The 26638-nt window shown below is 38.7% G+C and overlaps 3 protein-coding genes and 1 long non-coding RNA gene across 4 annotated transcripts; 2 read left to right on the top strand and 2 right to left on the bottom strand.

The window, feature by feature from the left end:
• Positions 1-813: 813 nt before the first annotated feature.
• LOC120560335 (ATP synthase subunit alpha, mitochondrial-like) lies at positions 814-5433 on the top strand. The gene is made up of 11 exons (XM_039802720.1): positions 814-969; positions 1434-1509; positions 2125-2294; positions 2561-2734; positions 2980-3146; positions 3285-3585; positions 3738-3962; positions 4066-4173; positions 4340-4484; positions 4599-4749; positions 4841-5433. The coding sequence occupies exons 1-11, from the start codon at positions 910-912 to the stop codon at positions 4917-4919; spliced, it is 1656 nt and encodes a 551-aa protein (XP_039658654.1). The 5' UTR covers positions 814-909; the 3' UTR covers positions 4920-5433.
• Positions 5434-9285: 3852 nt separating this feature from the next.
• Positions 9286-16139, bottom strand: LOC120561162 (phospholipid phosphatase 1-like). The gene is made up of 7 exons (XM_039804143.1): positions 15925-16139; positions 15573-15739; positions 12521-12672; positions 12149-12429; positions 11455-11512; positions 10937-11113; positions 9286-10187 (listed from the first exon to the last, which is right to left on the bottom strand). The coding sequence occupies exons 1-7, from the start codon at positions 15948-15950 to the stop codon at positions 10062-10064; spliced, it is 987 nt and encodes a 328-aa protein (XP_039660077.1). The 5' UTR covers positions 15951-16139; the 3' UTR covers positions 9286-10061.
• Positions 16140-16453: 314 nt separating this feature from the next.
• LOC120560056 lies at positions 16454-22643 on the top strand. Its single transcript, XR_005639412.1, has 3 exons — positions 16454-16658; positions 18466-18621; positions 22514-22643. It is a non-coding gene; the product is annotated as an uncharacterized LOC120560056 (long non-coding RNA).
• LOC120560055 (chondroitin sulfate N-acetylgalactosaminyltransferase 1-like) lies at positions 17807-26637 on the bottom strand. Its single transcript, XM_039802160.1, has 9 exons — positions 26238-26637; positions 26013-26113; positions 25716-25894; positions 24267-24483; positions 23776-23877; positions 22511-22692; positions 19370-19464; positions 19190-19271; positions 17807-18683 (listed from the first exon to the last, which is right to left on the bottom strand). Exons 1-9 carry the CDS (start codon positions 26598-26600, stop codon positions 18400-18402), a joined length of 1605 nt encoding a protein of 534 aa, XP_039658094.1. The 5' UTR covers positions 26601-26637; the 3' UTR covers positions 17807-18399.
• Between the last annotated feature and the right edge of the window lies 1 nt (position 26638).

Consider the following 26638-nt stretch of genomic DNA (forward strand, 5'->3'; position numbering starts at 1 on the left):
AGGTCCCATGGCATGATAATTTCACTTTATGAGGTTTTTTAACATTAATATGAGTTCCCCCAGCCTGCCTATGGTCCCCCAGTGGCGACAGGTGTAAACCGAGCCCTGGGTATCCTGCTCTGCCTTTGAGAAAATGAAAGCTCAGATGAGCCAATCTGGAATCTTCTCCTTATGAGGTCATAAGGAGCAAGGTTACCTCCCCTTTCTCTGCTTTACCCACTCAGAGAATTTGGCCCACCCATGAGAGAGAGACATCATGGCTTTCAAACGAGCAAAGTGGCAGTTGGTCAAGGCCACACCCCCACCCTCCACCTTCGAAGAAAATAATTCAAGATGGCGGAAAACGCTTCAGGACATCGTATTTCTGTATATATCTGATATGTTTGGCATTTTATCTCATATATTTTGTTACTTTTATCGAGAAATAAATACTTTTAAATCCAAAAACATCGTTCTTGTGACTTAACAATACCTCTGAAGTAACTTTTAAGAAGTGCTTGAAAGTAGCACCAGAGAATTTCTGTTTACTGTTGCCAAGCAACCAGGAGTAGGCTAGGCACGCCCAGGAGCGCCCACAAGCGAGTGCATGTCGCTCTCTTTTGTAGCTAATGTGACTGTGGGGTAATTCTGCACCAAGGCTGAATTTCGGGAAAGAGACTTCAGATATACAGTATTAGGGGACCATTAAGGTCTATATAAAAGCATCCAAAGTGCACCATGTCATGGGACCTTTAAAAAGTATTGCGGCTCATCTCCATGACGGCAGGGGGCAGAGTAGAGCTGTAGAACAGGACATTTAACGTCAGTGTCACATAAATAGAAGAAGAGTTCATTCAGCCATTACATTCTCACTTACAGCCAGGTCGAAGCCGCTAGTGGTGGAGGACAGGTCATTAGCAACCCGACAAAATGTTAACCGTGAGAGTTGCAGCAGCTTTGGCCAGGACCCTGCCCAGAAGGGCTGGATTTGTAAGTATTATACTTAAACAATCTATATCTAATGGATATGTTGCAGCAAGTTTATGTAATATCAACGTGAACATTATGGGCGTGAAGGGTAACGTTAATGTTAAGGCCGCTAGCTGCCTTGTCATCGACTTATTAATGCGGCCTAAACTCTCCTAAATCATAGTTCGCGTTAGTGACCTCGAAATTGTCTTATACAGTGTGTTTGTTAAAGTTGCCCTTGTGAAACGACGTCTTCGTCCTGCAGCAAGCAGCGCTTAAGTTAGCACGCAAGCTAATTGCTAGCTACCAGCTAAGGGCTCATTCAGCCACGCTTTGAAGGTCAGGAAGCCTGACAGCGCACGTCGTCTCCGCTGCACAGCCTTAGCTCAGCTTTTAAACTGCACATTTTAACTGCCGCTGCAGTATGTTTAGGCAACTTTTATTTGCTGTTAACGCTTAATCAAATCTGTCTGTCGATAAATCAGGTGTCCAAGGCTGTACCGGCCGCCTGCGTTGGGGTCAACCACCTCCACACACACAGACCATGGCTGCAGAAGATCGGTAAGTAAAAAAACAACATGACAGAAACTTTATCCTCCACACTATAGATCCGCTCCTAAAGGTGATTTATGAAGGTCATTGATCTGTGTACAGAAGTTGTCTTCGTAATTGTTATGTCAAATTAACAGATTGCATTCTACACGTTTACATGTATATCTGAACAAACAAGCACATCAGTATTCATACTTGCCATTGTGAAGACTTTCTATATAGCTTAACTAAAAATGTTTAAAGAGAAATAAAGGTTCTGTAATAAAGTTATACTTTGCGTAGAAGAAATGCTGACAAGATCACAGCAATGTCACAATATCTTTCACTTGCAATTGAGCTATGTTTCTTTATTGTTAGCCTTTACACTATTTATACTAAGCTAGTGGTGGATTTTTTTGAAAAACATTTTTACTGTGTAACTCACGTGGCTTTATGTTCAGAAAATTGTATGAATTTAACTAATTAGGATATTTTGCAGTACAATAACCACAATCTGTATTGTCCTCTAGTTTTATATCAAGATGTTTTGAATTTATATATCTGGTTTTCCTAAATTTGACCTTTTTGTTAAATCTGGGATTATTCAAGCAAGATCCTGTAACATGCATGTCTCGTCTCTCGCAGGCACAGCCGAGGTGTCTTCAATCCTGGAGGAGAAGATCTTGGGAGCTGACACCTCTGCCGACCTGGAGGAGACAGGACGTGTGCTGTCCATTGGTGATGGTATTGCCAGAGTGTACGGGCTGAGGAATGTCCAGGCAGAAGAGATGGTGGAATTTTCTTCTGGACTGAAGGTATGTATAAAAGGACAGATAAAAACACTTTGTTTCTGGGCTAAGTAAAGCTAAACTTAAAGACTAACCTGTTGCAATAATTATACAGTGCACTTATCTTGAATTGACAAAACTGAATTTATTATTTTTTTTTTCTTTTCCCTAAACTGAAATGTGAAATGCTCCCAAACCTTAAATAGACATCATCTTCAGTTAACCTTCAGTTATACTTTGTATATCATTGTGCTTTTTGAGTTCTCTAATTTATTTATTTTTTTTCCTCCCAGGGCATGTCTCTGAACTTGGAGCCCGACAACGTTGGTGTTGTGGTGTTCGGTAACGACAAGCTGATCAAGGAGGGTGACATTGTGAAGAGGACTGGTGCCATTGTGGATGTCCCTGTTGGTGAGGAGCTGCTCGGCCGCGTGGTGGACGCTCTGGGAAATGCCATCGATGGAAAGGTCACTTGTGCCACTTTAACTTGTGTTTTTAAATAGAAACATTGTTTTCCCTCTCTTCTAATTACTTGAGTATATGTGTAACTGTAACTGTTATTTATTAAAACAAATAATACATAAAATTCCAGTTTTGGTCAAAGTAACACAAAGCATTGTTGCTTGTTTACATTAAATGGCTTTATTGGCACACTTGTCAGCATCTTGATATGTCGGTTCATCTTTTAAAATGCATATTTACTTTTTCTCAGGGTCCTCTTGGCTCCAGCATCCGTAGGCGTGTGGGTCTGAAGGCTCCTGGTATCATTCCCCGTATCTCTGTGAGGGAACCCATGCAGACTGGAATCAAGGCTGTGGACAGCCTGGTGCCCATTGGCAGAGGCCAGCGTGAGCTGATCATTGGTGACAGGCAGACCGGGTAAATACTTTGGAATAGATATGTACTTTATTTGGACATACAACCATTCCATGGATTAATGATAGCCAATGCTTTGCAAAAATTGGTAATGATTTTTTTTTTTTTTTTTTTTGTTTAAATCTATCTCTCAATTTCCAGCAAAACTGCCATTGCCATTGACACAATCATCAACCAGAAGCGCTTCAATGAGGGAACTGACGAGAAGAAGAAGCTGTACTGCATCTACGTCGCCATCGGGCAGAAGAGATCCACTGTTGCTCAGCTGGTGAAGAGGCTGACTGATGCTGATGCCATGAAGTATACCATCGTGGTCTCTGCCACTGCCTCTGATGCTGCTCCTCTGCAGTACCTGGCCCCATACTCTGGCTGCTCCATGGGAGAGTACTTCAGAGACAACGGCAAGCACGCCCTGATCATCTATGATGATCTGTCCAAGCAGGTGAGGACTCAGATTGCTGTTGTAATTAAAACTGAATACCCTGTAAAAGGTTGCCCGTGATTCCAGTTAAATATATATGATGATGATGTAATTGTGGCAGTATTCCCAAGTGCAACCATGATAAATTAACTTTTTTCCCTTCCTCCACTCAGGCTGTTGCCTACCGTCAGATGTCCCTGCTGCTGCGTCGTCCTCCTGGTCGTGAGGCTTACCCCGGTGATGTGTTCTACCTGCACTCCCGTCTGCTGGAGAGAGCTGCCAAGATGAACGACAACTTCGGCGGCGGCTCCCTCACCGCCCTGCCCGTCATCGAGACCCAGGCCGGTGATGTGTCTGCCTACATCCCCACCAACGTCATCTCCATCACAGACGGACAGGTTTGTCAAATTGTCCTAAATTGTTGGTTGTGTTTTGGCTCATATATGAAACCTTCTTCATTAGAATGTTATTGTATTGTAATATTTTATCTGCTTGCTGTAGATCTTCTTGGAGACTGAGCTGTTTTACAAGGGTATCCGCCCAGCTATCAACGTGGGTCTGTCTGTGTCCAGAGTAGGCTCTGCTGCCCAGACCAAAGCCATGAAGCAGGTATCTTGTGTTTTTTTTTTTTTTTTTTTTTTTAAATATTTTTTTCCCCCAATTTGGACACCCTAAAGTTTTTTTTTTTTTTTTTTTTTTTTTAACAAATCCTGCATTCCATTGAATAAAGGCTGCAATCTCCAGCATTATAAATCATTTTATTTCTACCCTTTAGGTGGCCGGTACCATGAAGCTGGAGCTGGCTCAGTACCGTGAGGTGGCTGCCTTCGCCCAGTTCGGCTCTGACCTGGACGCTGCCACCCAGCAGCTTCTTAACAGGGGTGTCAGGCTCACTGAACTGCTTAAACAGGGACAGTATTGTAAGTGTCAGTTTCTTTAACAATTTGTTTCCCAAGAAGTGTAATAGAAATGCCAAGCTTGTATTGTATGTCTTTTTTTAAATGCAAAACTCAACTCTTGTCTCCCCCCTCCAGGCCCCATGGCCATTGAGGAGCAGGTAACAGTCATCTATGCTGGTGTCAGGGGTCACTTGGACAAGATGGAGCCCAGCAAAATCACAAAGTTCGAGAAGGCTTTCCTGCAGCACGTCCTCAGCCAGCACCAGGACCTGCTTGCCGCAATCAGGTGAGATAGATTTTTCAGCCACAATGTCTGAACAATTAACATGGGTATTTATATAAGTTTTAATTTGACTTGACCTGTTTCTGTTTTTTAGAGCTGAAGGCCATATCTCAGAGGCATCAGATGCTAAACTGAAGCAGATTGTACTGAGCTTCCTGTCTAGTTTTGAGTAATGGATAGCACTTCTCTTGATCTTCAGTGAGCTACCTGTCTGTGTCCCCATTATGCTTATACATGTGAACACACTGAAGGCCAAAACCTCCATGTACAGATTTCTCCAAATAAAATTTTACAACCCTAATGAGCTGTAAAATTCTTCTGATTGTGCGCTTAACTACCGTAAGTTAAGTTTGTGAGCTGTGAGCAGATTTCACCAGTGGCAGAAAAGTAATACAAACAATACTTTTCTTTAAACGCATCTAATGTGTAATTTGAGTATTTTAGTGTACCAAAATATAAAGGTAACGTGCATAACGGGCCGCATACCACAGTCTTTAATTCTGTTTACTGTAACAGTTGTTCATAAGCGCATTATATTTAAGAGGGCAAATGAGTGTTGAGAAGTGTCTGTTTTGCTCCTCACTGTTTTCAGAGGATGGAAGGACTGTAGGCCCAGTTTCTCAACTGTGGGTGAACTGTTTGATACTATGGTAATAAATTCAGTGACACTGTCACACATCAAATCCATCTTGTATTGTCCTGTGTTATATCTTCTGAGACTGCTCCCAACCATTTGACTTTGAAGTGACTACAGTGATATTTAGAGACTTGCGGCCGAAGTCTGTCCTGCCAAATCAATACTAGATTCCATCATTCACATAGCACATTTATTTTATACATTTGAAACAGTAATAGATCTTGTGTCTTTTCTGCAAAAGCTGACAATTGTCTAAGTAGGGTTGCAACAAACAACCTTTTGGTCTTGTCCTGTGCTCAGACTACAATGAAAATCTGTCCGGCAGCTCTACAGCAGTGTGCATTAAAGTAAAAAAAAACAAAGCGCAAATTGATACCTATCAACTAATCGGCATATTTTATCCTTTTTTTTTATTTCTTGTTTTGGTCTAACCCTTAAAATACTGCATTCACACAGAAAATCATAAAATTCTCACTTCTATAAAGCTGTAACTAGAGAATATTTTGTATTGAACTGAAAAGCTGAATCAATTAAAGTTTCACATTGATTTTCTATACATAAATGATTCAACTCATTGCTCTTTTTTTTTTTTTTTTTTTTTTTTTTTTTTAAAGCATGTAACATGACACCTGTAAAACAAATAGTGTGCAGCTCTTGTATGATATATGTCCAGTAGGTGGCTTTAAATGCCACAAACTAGACTGAGCTACTCAGACTAAAGACTCAACTGTATCTCCTACCCAAGGTTATTTTAACATGAGTCACTAATGGACTGCATTTGGCCCTAGTTACAACAGTTTGATATGTAGTATATATTTTTGAATGTTATTAATCTCCATCACATATCACAGCATATAAGCAGGATGATGCAGCAAAGTTGTTGTCTCCCATTTTACTCACTTTCTCCCTACTTTTATCTGCTGTTATATAAAATATAACTATGCAATAGATTAAATTATATAATTTATATTAATGCACCAATTGTCACAGATGTAAACTTGGACGTTTTGTCAAAGTCAAAACAAACTTGCTGCCAATGATGAGAGCAACACAATTTCCACCACTGTGCAAATTTCAAATGAAATCACGTGCAGTGCTCTTCTATAACATCCTCATCCACAACCGCAAATTTAAAGTGCATTACCACCACAAACCTAGCCTGCTATTTACACCTCATTTCCCAATGTTGTACGTAACTTTTTTTGTTTGTTTCCTCTCAAACAGGAACGAGAGACACAGAGCTGTTGGTTCAGTTGGGTTACTCAACTTTAAACTGCTCTCTCATAGGTGGAGTTCAAAACCATGTATGGCTGTATGTATGTTTTTTTTATAACAATTGATACTGTTAATAGGATCCTCTAGTGTGAGTATTTGAGTCATTGTGTAAAATTGTCTGAGAGAAGTGGGATGACAAAGTATGCGTAAGGAACAAAAAGTAAGTGTAGTGTGAAGGAAATTCAATTTATGATGTTTCAGTGCCAATTCTTTAAAAGCTGCCATTGCACGTTGCATTCTGAGTCGCTTGTTTCTCCAGTGGCATCACTGCCTGGCAAGATAAAGTGAGACATGTGACACGTGAGAGTGAATGGAGCTGCTTTCAATGAAGACCATTGTTGAGGTCAGCGTGAAAACAAGAGAGCTCTTATGGAGCAACAGACAACATGATCGGTCCGATTTCATGCATGTGGGAGGTAGAAGTGATGCTCCAGCAACATGAGCAGTTTTTCAATGGACAAACGGAGTCATGATCTAGTATCCATGAAATATTCATAATAGTCTTCAAATTCCCTTTGTTAGTGATATATATATATATATATATATATATATATATATATATATATATATATATATATATAGCAGAACCCCAAACGCACATAAACTGGCTCTTTTTTGAAACAGTTTTTTGCAATTTCCTCAGGAAATTTCACCCAGCATTTTAAAGTGCCTATTTCTTCATACCTGCTCAGTTCTCTTAATGCATTGCATGCATAGTTTCAAAAGAAACTACTTGGAAAGGAATCTATGAAACACCTATTCATATTACTCTCTAGATAGCACTAGTGCTATTTGGCCTCTAAATCAAATTTGCTCAATCAGGTCAGCAGAGTTAAGTCAATAAAGAGACAATGGTAAGTTTCTTGGTAGGAATTTCCTACGTTTACATCGGTAAAAATAATAATACAATAATAATAATAATAAAATTACTACTACTACTAATAATAATAATAATACTAATAATAACTTTATTTATATAGCACCTTTAAGTGCTTTGACAGACAAGCAAGGCAAAAGAGGTCAGTAACATAACAGACAGCCAGAAGATCACAAACGTTTCTCACAGCATATGTGTATGAGTATGTGTGTGCCTTTGTGTCAGAACAGGATTAACAAGGAAATAAAATTTAATCAGTGGGGTAAATCTGGCATGGAGCTTGTTGGTGGAAGCTTTCTTGTAAAGAAATAGGAACCATTACTTTTTCTTTCCCCAATTTAAAGACAATCATCTTAGCAGCAACTAACAAGAGAAACACAGGGTTAGGATCAACACATTCCTAAAAATTACATGCTGAGATTTGTGTGACATTATTTCGGAATTTGGAAGTCAAGAATAACTAAAGCTTTAATAGGAACTGAAACTCAAAAAGAGTTTCACATGTATTTTACTCTATTTACTTTTTCTTTGTGTACTATGTGTATTATTACTATTATTTAGTAATAAATAATTATTAATTACCAGATTAATTGCTTCCTATGGGGGGCTTATGCTGCATCCAGTGGATGGTAGAAATGGAAAAGGAAAAGATTCCCAAAGTTAGTTGGATGAAGAAAAAAAAAAGAATTAGTTTTATGAAGATTAAAAAACTGCATTGATAACATCATAGCCATTCAATTTGGGTTTAATTACATTGAATGTCAGTCTTTGGTATATGTGAGGCGTTCATTTTTCTTTGGTTTTCAGGCACAAATCGGCGCTCTCGTAATTATGACTTGGAAGTTGGCATGACTCAGAAACTCATTAACCGTCATATGACATGAAAGGCAGATTAATGTTATTTCAGTGCAATTCTTGAATGAGGTGCCATAGCTAAATGGACAGCTACTGTAGTCTAACTTTTGTGAATCCAGTTTTCTTGTTACTGTACTAACTTCTGTATCACAATAATTGAATGTGTTGTCCAATACTGTTTTCACAGTTCGACTTCCAATAAAGACTTAAAAGACCAACGCCTGTCGTCAACATAGCTGTGCACCTACACACATAATGAGTGCAGAAGAATCCCAATTGCCCTGCTGATACATACATAAGTGACTTTGCATGGAGCCTGTAGACTGTAGACATTGATGAGTGTGGTATTATTGCAGTCACTGTGTGTTAAACTAAACCTAGTTCTCTCAGTCATTGTAATAGGATTTAAACTCTTAAGCAGATCCTCGACTCGGACATTAGCAGCCAACCATCAGCGCCTGTCTGCTGACAGTTTTCTTTGGTGAAGAGAAGCCAACCTCTTCCTGTTGGAAACAGCAAGAATATGCAGTGATAGTCTGGTAGTGCTTAACCTCTTAATCCATGATACCACCGGGATAACAGACATGTTGCACATTTGCATGCTTGTGGTTTCTATGGTCGGTTTTACACAGCTAATAAATGACACGCCCAAAGCAGGGTTTTGTTTTCATACAGGTCTACATTTTTGCATTTGGTTAATAAATCACACTGTTGTTTTCTCTTCCTTGATGCCATTCCTTATGCTGAATTCTAACTAGAAAAAAGACATATTATTCTGCTGCAGCAAATAAGTCTACACTTAAAATGATCAGCTGCACTGTGTCCAAGGCTCCATTCCCCTGCATTACATCTGCTTTGTTTTTTCTACAGACAGCACACACATGAGTCATTTCCCTCCTTTTTAACAAATTAGCAAAACAGAGCTCTCTTTATTTAGCACACATTTTTCCCAGTACTGCTCTAAACAATACTACTTAAAGCTTCTGCATGGACCAAACCATAGAGAGTTTCATACAAACTGTATTTTTCATTCATGAAACAACATCAGGGAAGTGACAAGACAGACAGCAGGTAGCAGAACATCAACATACAATATATTATTTCTGAGTTCAGTCTCCAGTCCAGGTTTTCTAATTCACAGGTGCCATGCTCTCTACAAGCCTGCTTGCAGTGCGCACACAGACGCTCATTATATTCTGGGCAAAAGGAATTTCATTCATTCATGATGGCAACATCAGACCAATATGCACTAGAAACCACATTTCCAACAAGCCCATACTGTAAAAAAGCAACTCTTTCTAAGGTAAACCCAACATGCTGTTTTTTTTCATTTTGTCATTCCATAATAAACTGTTTGATGTTGGATTTACCCAAAACCTTGGCAGACAGTTCTGCTTCTTTATATCACAGTAAAGTGCAACAACTGTCTTCTGCAGTGCACTTTTCTTCCTTTAATCAAAGTTTAAGGACCACACCAAAGGTAGCAGCTAAAGGTAGCAGCTTAATCCTGCAGCGTTGGCTCCACAGGCCAAACTGTGTTGAAGAAATGCACAAAAACAGTCAGCAGTTAATATCAAACACTGGCAGTTCATTGGTGTGTTTTAGGTCCTCCGTTACTATTTTAAAATAAAGATAAAGGCCCTAAAGAGTATTGTCTCTGAGTCCTCAGATTCATTCAGTGCTGCCATAGTGGTTCCCATTGAAAGGGTTTTCCTGTAAACTGGTGTGTGAGGCTTCTACTTCCTGTGACACCACTGGGTCCACCGGCTGTTCAAAGAAATTGGACACACAGAACACCTACAGAAAAACAAGCAACACAATTAAAGCACATTTACTGTTACTGCTATTATTATAATTGTACTATGAAGATTGATAACGTCATTAAATTAGACCAGACTTATATATTCTTTAATTTGTTTCTGCATAAAATGCCTTATTTATTTTTTACATTTACCTGTTTAATACATTGTTAATTCATCACTCTAATGATTTAGTAATTTTATGTCTTCAACCTCAACTAGTGGGTCAGTCATTAAAAACTCAACTCAACCCAACCAAACTTTGTTTTTGAACTCTAATGGAGACCCCAAACATACTCATCTTGAATAGTTATAATATAGCTTCAATAAATAGTTGGAACATGCCGATAACAAAATGTATAGTATATAATACTGTTAGACAGCATGTTAAAGGATGATTTTTCTAAACTTAAGGGGAGACACCCCAGGCAAAACCATCATTTTTCAATTTTGAGTTTTTGGGTCTTCTTTCAGACTATTGGGAAAAAAAAGCATCCAAAATACACATTTAGGTGTTTATTTGACAACACTTTCTGTATTTGCACCTGCAAATTTCTCCTAAATTCAGCTAAAGTTAGCATTAGATAATGCCTCATTTGCATATTTTAACATTACATTTCAGAAAACTGCATGTTCAAGGCTTTAACTTTTAACCTAACTTTTTCAGTTGCATATTGTGACAATAAAAAAAAAAAACATTATGCCTTGTTTTGCCATTATCCTAATAGAACTTTAGACGAAACTTACTGTGAGAGTAGCCACTAAACCTCCCTGCAGGAGGCCAGTGAGCACATCACTCCAGTGATGTTTGTAGTCAGACACTCGAGAGAGACCCACATACACAGCAGTGGCAATTAGGAAGAATTGGATGCTGGGACGCAGAAGCCTCGACCATTCTGACCTCAGTCTGGCTTGAATGTACAGCTACAGGAGAAAAGGAAATCATCAAATATTAGAAACAAAAAAGTCTTGGGGTCACACCTAGACATTCAGTTTCTATTGTCCAAGCCAATATTTACAGTACGGTTGTTGGCAGCTAATGCATTTGCTGAAAAGACTTAGGAAGTTTATAATTCGTAAACTCTTTTGACAATGACATAAATTAAATAAGAGTCATTTTTAGGGTAAATTTGAATGGTATATAGACAGTAAAGTATATAAAGCAAAGCTATTTATTACAATTAACATTGTTTTTCATCATTTATAGCAATAAAATGTAAGCCACATTTGGGCTTTAGTTTTTGAAGTAGAAAATATGTACTTACTACAAGGAACAGCATGCAGTACATAGAGAAGGATGAATGACCAGAGTAGAAGGACAGTCTGCAAAAGATAAACAAAAGAGATACTTAACACAGGTCTATCATAATCCAACTCTTAAATGTAATTTTAGTGGCCGGTGAGCATAGTTGGTAGAGCGGGCGCACATACGCAGAGGTTTATTCCTCGACGCAGAAGGTCCAGGGTTCGAGTCCGATCTGTGGTGGTTTGATGTGATGTCCCCCTCTCTCTCTCCCTTTTCATAACTCAGTCATCAGAGTAATTGTGGAAAGTTTATGATTTGGAGTTTTAAGGACTTTTGCCTGAAGATGGTCTAGTACCGAAACATTGCCTACTATTAAACTTAATATTCTTTTGCAAGTTAGACAGTGTGCGGGAGTTTCTTTGCTACTTTTGACCTGCTTGTCCCCCTCTGACGAATCTGTCTCACGTTGTAGATGTGCAAAGTATTTTTCTGTACCAACTGAGTTTTAGGGAGTAAAAGTCAGGATATATCTGGGATATATGGGAAAGTAATGCAAATAACTGGGCACTCTTAGATGATCAGGCTCAGTGAGACTCTACTATCACATAATAGTACTAAATGTTATCATTTAGTCAAACAAAATTGTATATTTGGTGACGTTTTTCAGAAGATGCTCTTGTGGGTTTAATTTAATCCATGTTCAGGACAATTACCTGGCCTCATCTACCAGAAAATTGTCTCCAGTGCAGGTGAAGTTCTCGATGTATCCGCCAGTTTTGCAGTTGATGCTATTCCAGACTGGTTTGCATACAGCCAGGAAGTTTGGCCGCAGGCGGCCTATGGAGTACTTGGCTATGTCTGTCAGAGACTGGCTAGCAGCAGCTCCGAACACATAGCTCCCCACAGCTTTGTAGACACACGCCACATACTTGGTCCCAAAAGACTGGTTCTTGATGCGAGACAAGTAAACAGAAAGGCACTCGCCACAGACGATCTGCAACAGAAGAGATTAAACTAATAAGTAAACTCAACAATTGACATTTAAAGGTCAGAGAACTTATGGAAAAAGACAACTGTTGACTTACCACGATCAGTGTGAAGGGGATCATGACTCCTCCCAGAAGCTGGTAGGATATGGTGTCCTCTTTGAGGGGGTATCTGATAGACTCATCGTTACAGAAGAACCCCCGTTTGAAAGGGTTGTGTTGAGGGGTAAGGATAAAAAATGGAAGTCCAACTGTTAAAAATGAAGAAAGAGATAGAAGTATAAATTTTAATACCACCACCAATGTTGTGATTAATGCTGCCTTCATGTACAGCTAGGAAAAATAAGCAAAGTGGTGTGTGTTTGTTGCTGGCAACCTGTAGTTTTATCTGTGAAACTCTGAGCTGCTGAGTTGTGCCGTTGAGTGGGTGGAGAGAGTTTGGTAATAAAAGATCACAATGATCAACAAAAGTTTACTGATAAGACACATTTTATAGCCTACTAAAAGATACAATAGGCTGCATTGTGCTTTTCAAAAGACACAAAATAGAACAGAAAAAGCCACATGTGAAAACAAGGAACATTAAATTAATAATAACTAATTAGATTTCATCTTGTTTTACATCTTATATCATCAAAATGTGCATCGTGTTTACAAGCAGCTGCAAATGTACTTGTGTGACTCAGAGTTATGAGCCACTGCTGCTATTACACAATGCTAATAAAATTTATGTTTTTAGTGGCAGGAAAAATGATATGTTGGCATCAAACAGGCGTTTCCCCTCCTGAAAAAGAAGCTGGTGACTCTTGTGGGTTTCATTTAGCTGCAAGGGAAAATATTTACTCTGTACAAGTTGCACAATAACTGAATTAAAAGGCTTGAGGCCTTGAGTTAACGCAGAACAATATCGCAAAAGTCATATGTTTACTTTAGACTTTAGAGATTGGAACAGTGAAGGTTTGATCAGCCGAAGAGACTCGTTGTGTTTATGTTTACTTAAAAAGGGACAATGCACTTAATCAACATTTAGCCATACAGGCTAATTTTCATCTGGTGTTAATTTGTAACCTAAACATATAAAAAGCAAAAACATGCAGGCATTTGGCTAATCTGGAGTCAGTTATGCAATGCCAAGCATTTTTCTAAGTACAATCATTGCTAATGATGCTTTCTGGCTAGATGAGTTATCACACAGTCACAGACCTTTGTTTAGGCCTGTCTGTTTAAACCTACTGCAGGGCAAATTCCACTGACTGTCTTTTGAAATTCTGAATAAACTAAACCTGGCTTTGAAATGACATCAGTGGACTATTTGGATCTAAGTAGCAGTACATCTTTTAAAGTACTGTCTACTTTAACTAAGATGAGTCTGTCTTCCACCTAAAAAGCAAAAAGTGAAATAATATCCAATATTTAAATGTTTATTTTTACTTATTTGATAATATGTATTCAACAGTCATGTGTTATATGTGTCTGTATTTCAGTTGACAATTTGCTGTAATTAAAGGTTTTTGATTTTAAATGAAATGAAATGAGAAAGTTTGCTCCGGCCGGGCTGTAGGCTATTTGATTTGGGCTCGGCTTGGTCACAAACTTGATTTTACAGCTAAACAGTACACTAAAATATGTTGCTGAAAAAATTTGAGGCGAGAAATAGACAATGAAGTAACAAAATCTTGATACATATTTGATACATATCTGTCTCATGTGCTAATGTCTGGATATAGTGATAGTTTCAGCAAATATGGCAAATGTTATTTTTTATAAAAGTTACCTACTGAACCTTTAATAAGTGAAGAGAGTAGAAAATAATGAATCAATGATAAGTTAAGCATTGAAGACATATTATTGGGGTATTAATAGGATTTTTACTACTCCACCACACTGATTTAAGCAGTCCTAATTTAGGTATATTAACTTAATATACCTAAATTGTGTTGCATTGTTATAGATTAAACGACAAAAGAGTATTTAAAGTAGTTAAAATCAGCTCGACCAACTATGACAGTAAAACGCTGCTTACACATTGATGAATTAGTAATAATTACCCAATAGTATATATATATATATATATATATATATATATATATATATATATATATATATATATATATATATATATATATATATATACATACACACACATACATACATACATACATACATACATACATACATATACATATACATATATATATATATATATATATATATATATACATACACATATACATACATATATATATATACTATTGGGTAATTATTACTAATTCATAAATGTGTATATATATATATAACATTCACAGGGGGCATTTTCTTGCATAATGGATAGGGCTAGGTCTATTTGGCTTATAATACTTAATACCTTATACCTAAAATACTTTTGAATGCAGCACTTTTACTGGAGTTTGGTTTACATTGTGGCATTTCTAATTTTACTTAAGTAAAGGATATGAATTCTTCTTCCACCACTGATTTTACAGGAGTGTCCCACATACTATAGAACATGAAGTTTACTAAACCAAAATGAAGGACTTATAATGAACTAGACTTAGATTTAGACTTTGGACAGAAGATATGTGACTGGAAATAAAAGTTTACAATTTCCAGTTTTATTGTTGCTGTCAGCTCCAAACTAAATGAGAAGATTGGTGCACATAATAAGACACTGACAGCAAAGTGAGGGAGTGCAGATTAACCACATGAAAAGATTTCAGTCTAAACCTCTCTAACTGACAGCTATCAAACTGAACTGTCTGAGTGTCCCCACATAGTAGAGTTTCTTTAATGTATTTGTATTGCAAATATTGTCATGTACATTTAGCAGTCCTGCAGCTTGTCTCTGTGCTATGATTACATTACAAACACTGAGCTAAAAATACAGCTTTGCCTAGGAAAAAACACACAGGGTGGGACTTTTTTTTCCCTTTTTTTCCCACCTTCCTGCCTGGTTCACAAAAAGCTCAAGCCTCCGGGTGTGTGTAGCCTATGACGTGTATGCAAATAATATAATTACTACTACTACTTCGTTTAATATGTCTCTACGGAAGTTAGTTGAGTGTTATGACAAAGAAAGTCCACTTTAGCGAGAATTAAACAAAACGGATTATCATGTCGGTTTAAAAGACAGGGGTGGAGCAGGTTTACATACCGAGGATGAGACAGACAAAGTCCAGCACGACGAGGGGGATCCCTGCAGCTTCAAACATGTTGCGTCTCCTTCTCCTGGTCTCTGTCTTTGTAAAAAATGTCCGGTCCCGGTGGTGCCGGCTGGTTTTAGGTGACAAGAGACGCAGCCTATCTGCCGCACATGTCTCGCTATTCCAGTAAAAAAAAAATCAAAACAGTGTCATTGTGCTACCACCAAACTCCGGGACTGTCGAGAAGCTAAAACTACCGTGGGGGGGGTTAAAAAAATATATAGGCCTACTCTAGGTCAAAAAACACCGAACTAAAAGTCTAACTCTATTCTAACACCACCACACATGTGAAGAGCCGCTCACCATCTAAACTGCTCACAAAACATCATAACACAGTAGGATTTCTTCAGCTCTACCGCCCTGTCCTCAGATACAAGGTAGGCTACGGGCGCCACGAGCGCTCTTCCACCGGTGTGATTATGCTGCCTTCACGTACAGCTAGGAAAAATAAGCAATGTGGTGTGTGTGTGTGTGTGTGTGTGTGTGTATGTGTGTGTGTGTGTGTGGCTCCGCAGCGCTGTGGAGGAAGGTCTGGCAATGTGAGACTACATGGCAACTTGTAGTTTTATCTGTGAAACTCTGAGCTGCTGAGTTGTGACGTTGAGTGGGTGGAGACAGTTTAAAAGTGCAATTCATCACATAAGGATGATGAATAAAAGTTTACTGATAAGGAACATTTTATATAGACGCAATAGACTACATTGTGCTTTGGTAATGTTTAATTTGTTAATTGTTAAGGACTAGATTCTAACTTGCACAAACATCAGATAAAGGATCAATGGGTCAGGCAGACTAGACTAACAACCCCTCTCTGCCCCTGCACTCTCTCTGCTATAGGAGAGGGGGTTGGCAGTATAACAATGGGCATGATTTAGCTAATTTGACTAACAAGGGAGATGGTACCCCCCTCAAAAGGCCTGACGCTTTGGGCTATAGGCCGCCGCCTATGGGTTAGCTAAAGTTATTATAGATTACTCTCTGGTATCTGCTCCCCTGTGATCAAAGTCACCTGACCAGAGTAAAGTCCTGTTTTTCAAGTAAGTAGAATAATCTATCTGTCTGTCTGTCTATGTATGTATGTATGTATGTAGCCTTTGTATGAAATATTGTTATTTTATTGGACAGACTTTGTTTTGAAATTCCAAGGTGTATTTAAATGCAGCCCGGGACAGGGAAGTGGTAATATGAGTTTCGGGCCTATCGCGTGCTTGTGTTGACGCTACGACAGTCGTCGGCCGATACAGAGTTGCTCCTCCCTCTGCGTCTGCAGAGCTAATGAGGTGACATCAGTATCACTATTAATAGAAGAGACTGTCTCCTCATCAATGCACCACATTGATAAGATATACCCGTGAGGGAATTACCTCCATGTTTCTTTATGGTGTTAGGTGGTAGGCTATCTTCAGCGTGTAGGCTATACTCATAGGCTGTACGCAAAAAAAACATCAGTGTAACACGTTTTGTTTCTGCTATGAGAAGTCCAAATGTCTGTTGTGATAAAAATCTATGAAGCAGATTACTTGACAGGAAAAAAAAACAAAAAAACTTGTGCTGGTCACCAAGCTAACATGTCATTCATATTAAAATTATCATAATAAATTCATAACACTTTAAATCAATTAAATCAAGTTTATTTATAAAGCACATTTAAAAAACACCAGATGATTCAAATGTTGTACAATAAAATAACATAAATAAAATAACATAATATAGCAACTGCAAAAAAAAATACACAAATAAATAAGTAAAGGAACAAATGAAAATAAGGGTTCAAATCACACTTGTCGAATATTAACTCACAGGTACTTCATACATTAATTGACATGTGACCAAATTAGCTGGATTCTACTTACATTAAGTTTTTTTTAGGACAATGCATTTTCCCAAACTTGATACCATATTGTATCACTGGCACACAGGAGACACCTCTTCATATGGGATTTGGTGCTTTTATCTATTTTATATAAATATATAAAAAATAATGGTTTATTTTCAATAACTTTCACGTGTTGTGACCAGCGACTCAAATTTAATACCAAAATACTACACTACACTGGACACACCTCTTCATATGGGATTTTAGTGCTTCTTTTATTTTATTTTATATTTTATTCATTACATGGAAGTTATTGAAAAAAAATCATGAATAAAAAAAAAAACATGAATCATATAAGTTATAGGGACAATCATTTGTTAATGGTGAGCAAAAATAATTCATAATACATCCTACATTAATTCATGCATTAAATCATCATGAGTCATGCATTAGTTAAGCATTTAGTATATGATTTGTACCCTTATTATAAAGTGTTACCAAAATACGAATACGTGTATCTCACTTTCAGTATAGCAAGAGAGTCTTTGTTCTTTTGTGTATGATAATTTGCATTTTGCACAACAGAAACAAATGAATGAGAAAGATGCAAGAAAATGTTATTTCCCCTGTAATGTTACTGGTTGATATAAACATATTTTTTGCTGCTTCCAGCGTTGGCATGACAGAAAAAGTTATAGACTGTAAAAAATAATTTTTTTTCCATATTCTCTTTGTGACAGTCCTATGGAAATAAAACATAAAGTACACAATTAGATCACATAGTTAATTATTTTATTCACACAAAACATATCAGTCATTATGTCAAGTTTACAGTCAAGTTTATGTGTGAATTTGGAGAAAAATCAAGCTTTGAAGCTCAATAGTTCATGTAAGTAAACCAGAACAAGAACATACACAAACAGTAACTAATAACATCACCAGAGCCTATTATACTGTCCTCATCATGTTCCTCTGTCCATCTGCTTCTGGGAGCTCAAATGAAACTCAATCTGTCGTTTGAAAAACAGCTCCCCCAGCTGGCCGTGCGAGGCTTCGCTCATGGCTTTGGTCTGCATACACATCTTGTATTTGTCTGGAGGGAGCTCGTCTGCACAGTTCTTCTCGTGCCACAAGTGGAAAAGGCCTCTGGACGGAGAGCGAATCACCATCAGCTTACTGTGAAGGTACTTCCTGTACAGGTGCACATCCTCCAACCCCCAACCTTTGATGTTACGGTCAAAACCCCCTGCCAGGAAGTAGAAAGGTTTAGCAGTGCAGTGAGACAGCGAGAATCAGGAGAAGCTTATAACTTCACTTTAGGTTCAATGGCTGAGTTAAAATCATAGTCAAAAACAGCATTTTAAGAGAATCTTGTTTCCTTAATTTGACGTTTTTAAAAACAACAAGGAAATGGGATTAAGCAGACAGATATCATTCAAATGTGTAAACTAACAACATATCAGGGAGTGAAAGAGCTTTACCACAGTTAGAGAAATGGTAGTCAAAAAACACAGTGTTTTTACATTATACTTTTTACATTATGTACAACTACTGTTGCATCATTAGGTATTAACTAAAAAGACAATGCCATCTGTTATAGAGAGAATAGTGGAATTTTATATAAAATACATAATCCTGTAATTTCATTACTAGACAGTAGGCTATGTGTATTGTAATATTTAATTGTGTTATGTCTTACAAAACTATAAAAAAAATTAGGGAAATTAGTGATGACACAAGCTTTTCCATTACCTATGTTGAGGAAATCAGACCTGTACTGGCATGTCATGCCAAACCCAAAGTCTCTCCAGAATCCAGTTTCCTTCTTTATCACCTGAGACAAAGACAGCAAATCATTTTGACAATTCAAGTTAATGTAGCTGTTTGTATATTTTGTATATTCATTATTGTATATTTAGATTGTTTACCTACCAGTTGTTGTTGAACAGAGGGTAGAAGTGTCTGATTACTATAGATAATAGATGGGTTGTACTGGCTAAAGAGCACTGGATAGTACACTTTCTTACCTAGAGACAAAAACAGTTTAAACAAACAAAATGTCCAGTCACATGAATTTGATAATGTGTCAGGTGTTCTAAAAAAAAGCGGTAATAAAACACCATCGATCTACAGTAATACATATTTTCTGTTTTAAACACCTAGCAGCCAGAAGGTGATGCATTTTTCATTACTGGCAGCAACAGCAGATGTTTGACTGGAGTGAAAAGAATAATAACTGGTTACAACAACAACCACCAGGCCTGAAAAAAGACATACTGACTGAATGCTAACGGATCCCTGGGAAGTGCAGTTGCACTTCTTGATAAAGATAGGGACAAAATCAAAAGAGCATTGGAAAAGAAGGTTGCGCTGTAGGTTTCTTAGTGTAGTGCTAAACCCAAAATATAATGAGATTATTCCAAAAAATGTGAAAAGGTGGCACATCTCAAATTTCTAAGTCGAGGAGGACAAAATACTCACATTTTACTTGTTTATTTGGTTCACACGTGAAATTTGAGATGTGCTACCTTTTCATATGTTTTTTTAAATCAAGATAATCTCATAGATTATCATTTTAATTATGAGGTTAGTGCAAGTCCTTCCCCATACTTTTGAGTGTTTTTACAGCAGACATTTTGACTTGTCATGGTAAGAGAACCACAGGTGGTACTCACATTAACAATGGTGTCTCCTGTGAAAAAGACCAATTGTGAGCATGTTGTTAAGCAGCAGCATAGGCAGGTGTGACGTTGAATCTCTATCAGCTGATAATCAAACAGCAGGAGATTCAGTCAGTCAGTGATGAACTTTAATGTAAGTACATTTGGATTTAGCTACAACCAATCATGTGAATATGTGCTTATTGTGCCCTCATTATCTTTATTGTTTATGATGCTGTTGGAACATGTGGTGATCTTTTTTTACCTGCTGCACAGAGGTTTTCAAGTCAGAATAAGCTGTTTTGTGTGCCAAATTGAAATGGGGAGGAAACCACACAAACTGGCACTGTACAGGTTTTATGAGCCCACCCAATAGTTCATGAAGTTTGGTGACGTCACATAACCTGAGCAGATGTCTAATCAGCCAGAACAATTGAAAGCACCTGTGTGGGTGTGTGGGGCCTTTAAAGGTGCTCTAAGCGATGTCACGCGTTTTTTAGGCTACAATATTTTTTTGTCACACACAGCAAACATCTCCTCACTATCCACAAGATGCCTGTCCACTGAACACACTGTAAAAAACATGGTCTCTGTAGACAGCCCAGGTTCCACAAACGCCAACAAAAACAAACTGTGCCAACCTGCGCCACCAAACATAACAAAAAGTCTTCCAGCGTTCCAGCCAACAACCGACAAGAAGGATTTGGTGGTGGGGGTTAGGGGATTAGTGCGCGGAAGCACGGAAGGGAGGGAGATGGGACGGGATGAGGAGGAGGGAGGGGAGCTAGCCTCGTTTTGATTGAAAATACTTCAAACGTCAACAAGAATTGCCGTCACCCAACATCGCTTAGAGCACCTTTAATTAAAGGCCCCGAACACACACACAGGTGTTTTGGGTTAAAGTGATGGTTCAGAGTAATTTCACCCTAGGGTCCTTTGCACCCTGACCTCGAGCCAAACAACCCCCCAGAAGCTTTTTTCAGCTGGGTCTAACATTGGACGAGTTAGCGTGATCAGCTGAATAGCTTAGTTAGCGTGATCAGCTGAATAGCTTAGCGCAGGCGCTAATGGATCCACGTTTGTATCTCGTAAATGACCCCACTAATAATGCCGAAATTATACCAAACTTCTACACTAGTACAAATAGGTTATGCACTCATAAAACGATGGATTGGAAAGTTTGTAAGTACACCAGAAGTTTATGTAGATAACACTTGCCTGTTGGCTTCTGCTCTCTTGTCCTTTAAGAGAGCAGAAGTTTGGTATCATTTCGAATAGCTTAGCCTGCGCTAAGCTATTCAGCTGATCACGCTAACTCTTCCAATGTTTGACCCAGGTGAAAAAAGCTTCTGGGGGGGTTGTTTTGCTCGAGGTCATGGTGCAAAGGACCCTAGGATGAAATTACTCCGAACCATCACTTTAATGTGGCTGATTAGACCTCATCCCAGGACTGTGTGGGTGTGTATAGACTGATTGATTGACATCTTCCTGAGTCTCTTGTTAGCTTTGTTGCGCCTGTTAGGACAGGACAAATTACAGCTTTATTATTCTTGGTAGAAAAGATGTGTGACCTAATAAATTTCAATGTAAGTTCTGGCCCACTTCAACCTGAGCAGAGGTCTAATCAGCCACAACAGAGGCTTTAAAGGTCCTATGACATGCTGCTTTTTGGATGCTTTTATATAGGCCTTAGTGGTCCCCTAATACTGTATCTGAAGTCTCTTTCCCGAAATTCAGTCTTGGTGCAGAATTACAGCCACTAGAGCCAGTCCCACAATGAGCTTTCCTTAGTATGTGCCATTTCTGCGTCTGTAGCTTTAAATGCTATTGAGGACGAGAGAGGGTGTAGGGTGGGGTTGTGGCCTTGATCAACTGCCACTTTGCTCGTTTGAAAGCCATGATGTCTCTCTTTTTCATGGGTGGGCCAAATTCTCTGGGCGGGCAAAGCAGAGAAAGGGGAGGTAACCTTGCTCATTATGACCTCATAAGGAGCTCCTTATGACCTCATAAGGAGCAGATTCCAGATCGGCCCATCTGAGCTTTCATTTTCTCAAAGGCAGAGCAGGATACCCAGGGCTCGGTTTACACCTATCGCCATTTCTAGCCACTGGGGGACCATAGGCAGGCTGGGGGAACGCATATTAATGTTAAAAAACCTCATAAAGTGAAATTTTCATGCCATGGGACCTTTAATGCAATGGAAGAGATGGCGGAGACAATACTTAAACAGGCAATATTTAATGGTATCATTATTCACCATCATCAACCAAATCTTTAACCTAAGTTGTTTTATCCTTGTAGCAACAGATTATAGTATGAATCTAGGCTGGATAACTTCTCTGGGAGGTGTTGAAATGTTTCATATGTGTTGGCAAAGCTCATGCATAAATGTTTAATAAATCCTCTCGCTCACCAGGTTCAGCGTTGAGACGACAGGAAGTTAAGAAGTCGGCGGTAAAGTGGATGTCAACATCACAGAAGAAGAGCAGGACATTCTGACTGCGCCTCCAAGCCCTGGCGCCCACTTCTAAGCCCCGACCACGAGAAAACTCCTCATTCAGCTGGATCAAAGTGAAGCTCCTGAACCGAGTCTCTCTGAGGGAGAGAAGAAGAAGAAAAAACATCATCTGTGTTTACTCAGACAGGTACTCTGATGCATCTGAGGGTTTTAATTTGAAATGTTTAGTGAATAATCATTAAAAAACAACCAACCTGCAGACATAAAGTCTTGTCACACTGTTGCAGCATTATATATTAGTTAGTTAGTTAGTTAGTTGCTGATAGAGGATCTATGGTATTTTGCTCCCATACTCTTTTTCAATTTTTTTTTTCAGTTTTTAGATTTGTGAAAGTAAATTCCAAAAGAGTAGAGAAGATTTCCATATAGTCTTGCAGTAATTGCATTAATTCTGTTAATATTAATTAATTAAGTAATCAGTGCCATTGCGCATTATTATCTTGCCAGAGGTGTGGACTCGAGTTACATGTCTTCAACTCAGGTTACGAATCTGATAAGTTTAAATTTGACTAAATCATAAAGCCTTTTAGATTATCACATTCACATGTAAAGACTGACTCACTCTGGTCAACCAAAAATGGATAGAAAAACATTCAGCTCACAAATTACAATTGACTGTATTTGTATCACAGGACACAGAGGCATTTTGCTTTAAATTTTTTATTTGAAAGTAATAAATACAAAATCGAAAAAGCATTTCTGTAAATTTACTGTCCTACTGTACTTTTACTAAATTTAAATGGCATTACATTTGGTGAAGGGGCGCATAGTGACTTGTTTAAGACTCAAAACACAAAGTTTAGGATTTGGTTTTAAATTGGGAATTTACTTAGGATTTGGCAGATAAATGTGACCCTAAAACAAATACCAACAAAAAATAATAACAAGAAAGGGAAGTCACCCAGGAGGATAATTATTTACCAAAATTTAGAAACTGGAAATGAAAACCTCTAATCTGTTGTCATCGAGACATAAAACCTGGAGCGACTTTACCTAAATTATATGAACAAGAGAGTTGCATTTGTAGACTAAATATTTGTAGGAGCTTTTAAGGAATAGAAGAGAAAATAGGTCAGAGATCAGAGGACGATATTGTAGGTGAATATGGTTTACTTTAACACACATTAGCTGATAATTAAACTGTAAAATGACTACATTACCTGGTGGTCTGGTCCAGCATGGCTTTCACCTGGTCTATCTGATCGCGACCAAAGTAGACCACAGTCAGATGCACCCTGCCGTCCAGCCGGATGCAAACCTCTCTGAGCCAAAAACATCATATGATTTTTACAAATAACCATGTTTTAGGCCCACTTCTATAAGCTACTACTTTATCCAGAGATAAATTACCATTTTGTTTTTAGGTAAGGACAACAATTAGACTCACACCTTTTAAATATATATAAACTTCCAATTGTATTTAAAGCAGAGAGTATTCTTATTGGCTTTCTACCAAGCTACTACTGTATTAAGACAAGGATGCACTCAGCATGTGTCAAGGAGTAAACCTCTATATATGGGCACCCGCTCTACCAACTTAGCTATCCGGGCACCCTCCAAATACTACTTTAAGTGTAAGATCAATAATGTCCTGATACAATCTCAGTTGGCGTGAGTGGGTGCCAGCTTGAATTAAATTTCCAAATGATACCTGAAGTTGTTGATGAACTGCCTGAATGCGTCCGGCCTCTTGGAAAGAGGTACGATGATGTTGATGAGCATGCTGCGCGTGTCCACACTCTCGCTCTTCACCTTCATCACAGGACCAAATGGCCTGAAGAGCACGAGCTGTGTGAAGTCCTGCGGGCCAGCGCCTTTAAACATCAGCTCGTAAACGGTTCCTCTGTCCCGCTCTGTACGGGTCAAACCTATGACAGAGACAGACAGCACTTTATTTTATTGGTCCCATATTTTTTCCTATAATTTAACTGATATATGACAGTAATGCAGGTAAACTGGACATAATGTTTAATTGGTGCATTTTCCATTAATTAATTTCAATTAAGAGAGTGAAAGTCTTTTAGCCTGTGCCGAGCAGGTTAACAACAAACTAAACTACACTTACTCTATCGTAAATATTTCTCTATTGTCCCTATAATTAATTCCAAATCATATAGTTCTATAATTTCCTAGGACAGTTTAAGGAACTTATGGGGAAACAAGTGTTACCAATGTTTTAAAGATGTTAATAAAGGAGCACCTGTTTCGTACGGAGGCTGACGGGGTGCTGCGAGATTGTACTGGGTTTAATGGCAATAGAACAGATGTAGTAACCAGCTATTATATAACACTTTCACTCTAAGATTAAACATTAACTTTTAGAAGACACTTTTAACTTTAATTTTTTTCATGAGTAAAAATGAGGACTTTACTACTTACAAAACACATACAGTAGGTTTTTGACAATATTCATTTAATATTTTCCCCCACTGTGGATGCAAAGCATTTTGTTGTGCAACCCTGCTACAATAAATGAACCTTGAAAAGATAACACTCATAGATTTATACCTTGACCTTTGCATAGTTCACCCTTTTTCCCATTGTGGTTTTCTCTGGATGCTCTAGTTTCCTACCCTGGTTCCAGACCTCTGAATCACTCTCTGACTGATTCCAATGTCAAATGCAGTATGGCAAAAATACCAGTTATGAAGAAGTACAGTAGTATGTCCCAATCGTATGCATATTGCTTGCAACAGTATGTACTTTGTAAGGGCAGCTGCAGTGCATACTAAAAGTGAAAAGAAAAGTATGCAATTTGGAACTCAACCACATTCAAAGTCTTGGTGTTCTGCTCATTAACAGCTGTTTGCCTGGTTGGAAAAACAACTAACCAATCAGAGCCAGAAAAATGGTGACATAAGAGCATGAGAGCAAGCATGGATTAGATTGATGCAGCACACGTTGTGTGTTTTGTAGATTTACAGAAACAACAACTCTTACATCTTAAATTTCTTCAATCAACATGAAAAACATCATAGCATCTATGTGTAGGCCGTCTACTTTATCCAGCTGTTGATGGACCAACTTTTTCTGAGGTTTTCCTGCCATCCACCAAGATTAAACATATGAAGATGAATGAATGAACAGAAATCTTTCTTACCCTCTATGAAGTCTGAAGGGGAGTATGTGCGCTTCCGTCTGGTGTTGTCAGTGTGTTGCTGAGGTCCGTTCAGGACGTGCAGAGCTGTTTCCACTGTACTTATCAGCTCGTCTCGGTGGTCTCTCCTCACAGGCCTCTCCTCTGGGTGCCTTGTCAGCCCTGTCTCCAGCTGGTACACCCTGAGTGACACAAAACAAAACATTCAATGAAGAGGCATGAGGTAAGACATCAGAAGTACTCCTGGAGGCCCTTATAGCTCTAAAGTTGTCCTTACCGATAAACGGATGGCCCACTCACCTCCGCAGGGTGAAAGTGTCAAAAGGAATCACTGCATATTCGCTGGGCAGCTTTACACCTGAGTTCACCTCTGCCTGGTTCAGCTGGGAGCGTAGGAAATCCTGGAGGACATGATGTAACATTTACTACTACATCTATAACATCACACTTCATTTATCTCATCAGCACACATTACTCCTGAATCTATTCTGCATCTGCACCATCCTGTATCATGTTTTCCTATACCTTAAGGTCAGTCTGTGTCGGGGTTTTGTGCAGACTCTCCAGACCCTGAGGCAGAATCCCTCTTGTTTTAGCTTTCTCCAGGGACTCTTGAAGCTGCTGCGTCCTCTCCTGGAGAGCTTCTTTCAGCTGGGCTATCTGCTTCGTCAGGCTGTTGATGTAATGTCTGTGAGAGTCCTCCCTCTCCTGCAACAAGGCCATGTATCCTTCTTTACTGGTGGCCCCACCAGACCACAGAAGAGACTGCTGGCTGCTGTGAGACGTGGGTTTACAGGCGAGGAGGTAGAACAGGGACAGACAGCAGCAGAGGCCCAGCACAGTGAGGCCGACCCGGGCCGAAAGGGCTAAAAGCCACCGTTTAAACATGGTGGATTATCTTTAAAAAAAAAAAAACGTAAACACCT

The sequence above is a fragment of the Perca fluviatilis genome, chromosome 6, assembly GCF_010015445.1.
Source record: "Perca fluviatilis chromosome 6, GENO_Pfluv_1.0, whole genome shotgun sequence".
Taxonomy (NCBI): domain Eukaryota; kingdom Metazoa; phylum Chordata; class Actinopteri; order Perciformes; family Percidae; genus Perca; species Perca fluviatilis.